This window comes from Heterocephalus glaber, unplaced genomic scaffold (genome assembly GCF_053883595.1).
Source record: "Heterocephalus glaber isolate CG9 unplaced genomic scaffold, H.glaber_assembly_v1.0 deba00000621, whole genome shotgun sequence".
Classification (NCBI taxonomy): Eukaryota; Metazoa; Chordata; class Mammalia; order Rodentia; family Bathyergidae; genus Heterocephalus; species Heterocephalus glaber.
In genome coordinates this window covers 30,621,009-30,625,322 of record NW_028258153.1, presented here as the reverse complement: position 1 = coordinate 30,625,322, position 4,314 = coordinate 30,621,009, and the positions used below count along the sequence as shown (strand labels likewise).

The following is a 4,314-nucleotide window of genomic DNA, read 5'->3' as shown; positions in this document are numbered from 1 at the left end:
AGCTGGTGAGAGTCTTCAATAAATGAATCAAGAGGTGTCTATGGTGTATGGAAGTTTCTGTTGTGCACTTGGTAAAACAAGGAGTGTTGAATATGTTGTTTTTACTTAAGAAGCATAAAGTGTCGAAGATAAGGTTTGTAGTACATGTTTGCAGAAAATTAAATCACACTTGTGGGAGGAAGTGGTAAACATGATGATCAAAATGATTCAGAGTAGAGGGCATAAAGAAGCAGAACTGGCCATCAATTTCCAGAAAAAATTTCCTTGAATGGAGAAAAAAGGAAAGGATTCTGAAGAAGCACTTGTCTGAACCTCTTTAGGAAGGTGGAGTTAATAATGAGAACTAGTCTGTGTTCATTGAAGAGGTTGTGAATGTCCAAGCTTAATTTTCCTGAATACTAAATGGCTGGTTATTTACCCAAGGAGTCCTCACAGGATAAGACCTATTAGTTCTCCGAGATAAACTTCTTTGACCTGTGGTTTGCAATACCATTGCCATGAATATTCTCTGGTAAAAGTCATACTGTCATTCAACTGTGAAAAAAATAGAAAAATGACTATTTTTATTTTCATGCTATCTGGTTTTATACCTTTAAAATTTAGTATTAAATTTGATCATCTATAAATTCAATGTATCTGCCTGTCTACATACCTAGAGACTTCTAGAATGATTTTAAATTATTGGGTAAAAAAGAGCTCATATAATATAATCATAGAGTTTCAAGGCTATAATAAAGTTTGATAAGTATTTGGGCTACAGTTCCCAATACCAAATGCATTCATAGGTGTAAGAAAATAACTAGGATAAGGGGAATAATTAGGGAAGGGGGTCACAGAATGTTCTATAAAATGATTTATAAAAAGTTGAGGCTAGAACCAAAGAGAGAAATTGAGTGAATATAAGTACAAAATTATGTTTTCCTTCCAGAGCAGAATATTCTAAGGTGCCTAAATACTTCCTTTCTGTAACTTAATGAACAAAACCATGCCCTACTGACACTGAATCAACCACCCTAAAAACAAAAAATTGCAAAGATTCTGCATGTTTACATAAATGCTGACCAGCGTTCTTAATAAAAGTAATTTTTATATCTTCTGGTATGGTCAGGTGTTTATTATACAAAGAGACTTTGATCTGTTTCTATTTGTGAATATGTGTGTTACTGTGTAATAGATAAGTACAAAGATAAGATATATATCAAAATTAAAGCACACATTAAAAATTACATACTTATTAATAGTGGCATAAGAAAAATATGTTAAAAATATAAAAAATTAATTTTCAAAAATTTACCATAAAATTAGCATTTCCTGATGCATAAGACAATAGCGTTGTCTGCTCTTTTCTGCTTGGTTAGTCTGCAGAAATTTCATGGTGAAGGAGAAATTCCTGATACTTGCATTTAACAAGTTTCCCAACTTTTCCTCATCAGCTGCTTTCCCCACTGATGGTGAAGATGACAAGATCATTGGGGGTTACACCTGTCAGAAGAATTCCCTCCCCTACCAGGTGTCCCTGAAGGATGGCTCCCACTTCTGTGGTGGCTCCCTCATCACAGATCAGTGGGTGTTGTCCGCAGCTCACTGCTACAACCGGTAAGTGGACAATATTCACATTCCTATACTCTACAATCAAATCTTCCTCCAACCTCAACAAACGGAAACCAAGGTAAATCACAGTTATGCACAATAGATAAAGCATTCAGTACCTAAGAGTGGCAATGTCCGCTCAGGAATTATGAGATGTATTGAGGAACTTTTACAAGAAGTGATACCCTTAAAGTTCCTGATGGCTTCTTAGTCACATTACTGAAGTGTGGAAGGGAAGCCATGGCTGATGATGTTTCTCATGAAATATTTTAAGAGTATGACTCAGTACACAGTGATATCATTATGGCTCAACAAGAACATCAAGGAATATAGTATGAACATAGTAAAATGTATCATGTATCTGCTACACTAACAAATAACTATGATTCATTCTCTTCCCTTGCTATCTTACTGTATCACTGACCCTGCCTCATCAGCCTGTGAACCACGGTGATTTCAGCCAAAGCAGAAATGGCAGATGCTGATCAATCTCTCCCTATCCACTTTCCTCTTCAATGGCCAAGTAGAGGTTATTTGATTCCCATTCCTGTATCTTCCTATTCTAACAAGATGCTGGGACATATATGGGCACTGGCGGGACATGGGTCCAAGGAACTCTTTAAACTGCTCTGGGTGTGGTGGTGCACATGCTACTTTAAGTGTTTCTTGCCTGTGTGACCAAATGCTCGAGGAGGATGGGGTATGGTAAAGCTCATGGTTGGAAGGTTGGTAAAAGGAGACAAAATTAAAATTGGAAACATAGGAAATTTTTAATCCTTTAATCAAGCCAAATCCAGGTTTGTCTGGGAGAACACAACGTTCATGTCACTGAAGGTGATGAGCAATTTATTGATGCAGCCACGATTATCCCTCATCCCAAATATGATGAAAACACCATCGATAATGACATTATGCTGATTAAACTGAAGTCACCTGCTACCATCAATGCTCGAGTGGGCACTATCGCTCTGCCAACATCCTGTCCTTCAACTGGTGCTCAGTGCCTCGTGTCTGGCTGGGGCAACACCCTAAGCCTTGGTGGTAAGTTTCTCCTGCAATAGAAAGACCAAGTCTGAAAGTGTTAGAGGTAAAAGGCGCCTTAAGGGTTAGTCCAACCTCTCACCCAAGGCAAAGCTCTCAGAATTTGGCTTTAGATATAAGTGGTCTTAGAACACACTCACTGAGGTGAGGAAGCTTCTTTTCTGCATACAATGTAGAACTGCTAACACAGATGTCAGTGTATTTAACTGAACTGGGATTAGTAGTGTTGAAAAGGCTAGAAACAGAAGAGGCAGATGGAACCACGATAAAGGGACTCAGTGCTAACTGATGAGCACATTTGCTTGAGAAGAAGTCTCTAGACTTGATCCCAGTGTCCACTGATTCTAGTGTCAGAGGAATAATGACTTGGTAGTCAGAACTGTTTGATGAAGCATTTAGGGAAAAGAGCACTCTTCAATCATAAGTCATTGGTAAAGGGAAAGAAAGAGTAGGAGTCATATGATATAGAGGACAGAATGAAATTTCTGATGATGCTCTGTGTCATCCTCTTCCACTCTCACTGTTGTACTCAACAGTCAAGTTCCCTTCGCTCCTTCAGTGTCTGGATGTCCCTGTCCTCTCTGACACTGTTTGCCACAAAGCATACCCGGGTCAGATCACTAGCAACATGTTCTGCACAGGCTTCATGGAGGGTGGAAAAGACTCTTGCCAGGTGAGATTCTTTGTACTTCTTCATGGTCCTCCTTAGTCTCATCCTCTACCCATTGTATTTTTCCTTTTCTGAAGACTGTACAACTGCCCTTGGTATAAATGATAAAAAGAGAGACAGCTTTGGTATAAATTATAAATTCTTTGTGAGGTTTATGATTAAATTGTGAAAAAGGATACACAGAAGATAATGTTAAACACGAATCCAATCAATAGTCTGAGGCACCATATTGTGGAAGGGTACCCTAGTGAAAGGTGCAGAGCTTTTGTGATGGCATTAAATCTCTCCAGTCTTCTTCATCTTATATAGGCCTACCAAGGAATGGGGAGGGCCATAAGAAAGGAAGAATAAGGATGTAGTAAATAGATCAAGGTTCAATTTCCAGGACCATAGAGGTTGCTTCACGGAGGAACTACACCCTGTAAAAACAGTCCCGTTTAGGGGAGGCACATCTTGGGTCTCATTTTCACAAATGGATATAAATCATCATTACTTGGAAGGCTGAGGCAGGAGGATCGCCATGAGTTTGAGCCTGTCTGGGCTACATAATGAGTTCAAGGCAAGCCTGAACTACATAGCAAGACCTAGTTTCCAAAATAAACCAAACAAACAAAAAAGAAAATTCAGAAGTCCAATGAATATAAACAAATGTCCTGTTTTTCTTTTTGTTCTTATTCAGAGAGATTCTGGTGGCCCTGTGGTCTGCAATGGACAGCTCCAGGGAATTGTTTCTTGGGGCCATGGTTGTGCTGTCAAAGGCAAACCTGGTGTCTATGCCAAGGTGTGCAACTACCTGGACTGGATTCAGGAGACCATTGCTGCCAACTGAACACCTTTACTTCTCTTGTTCCACCATTCATAGTCAGTCTCACCTTCCTTCTGTGCCTGAAATTACAATATTAAAAAGAAATTTTGTTCTGCATTACATCTTTTCCACAATGGGTCCTTGATTGTTATTCATAAACTTTCAAAACACAAGAAGATAGAAATGGGTAGTATTTTATTGGGAAATT

At 38.8% G+C, this 4,314-nt stretch overlaps 1 protein-coding gene across 1 annotated transcript; it reads left to right on the top strand.

Moving 5' to 3' along the window:
* Positions 1–1,318: 1,318 nt before the first annotated feature.
* Positions 1,319–4,314, top strand: LOC101705252 (trypsin-like). The gene is made up of 4 exons (XM_021243965.2): positions 1,319–1,596; positions 2,378–2,631; positions 3,168–3,304; positions 3,981–4,314. The coding sequence occupies exons 1-4, from the start codon at positions 1,373–1,375 to the stop codon at positions 4,128–4,130; spliced, it is 765 nt and encodes a 254-aa protein (XP_021099624.2). The 5' UTR covers positions 1,319–1,372; the 3' UTR covers positions 4,131–4,314.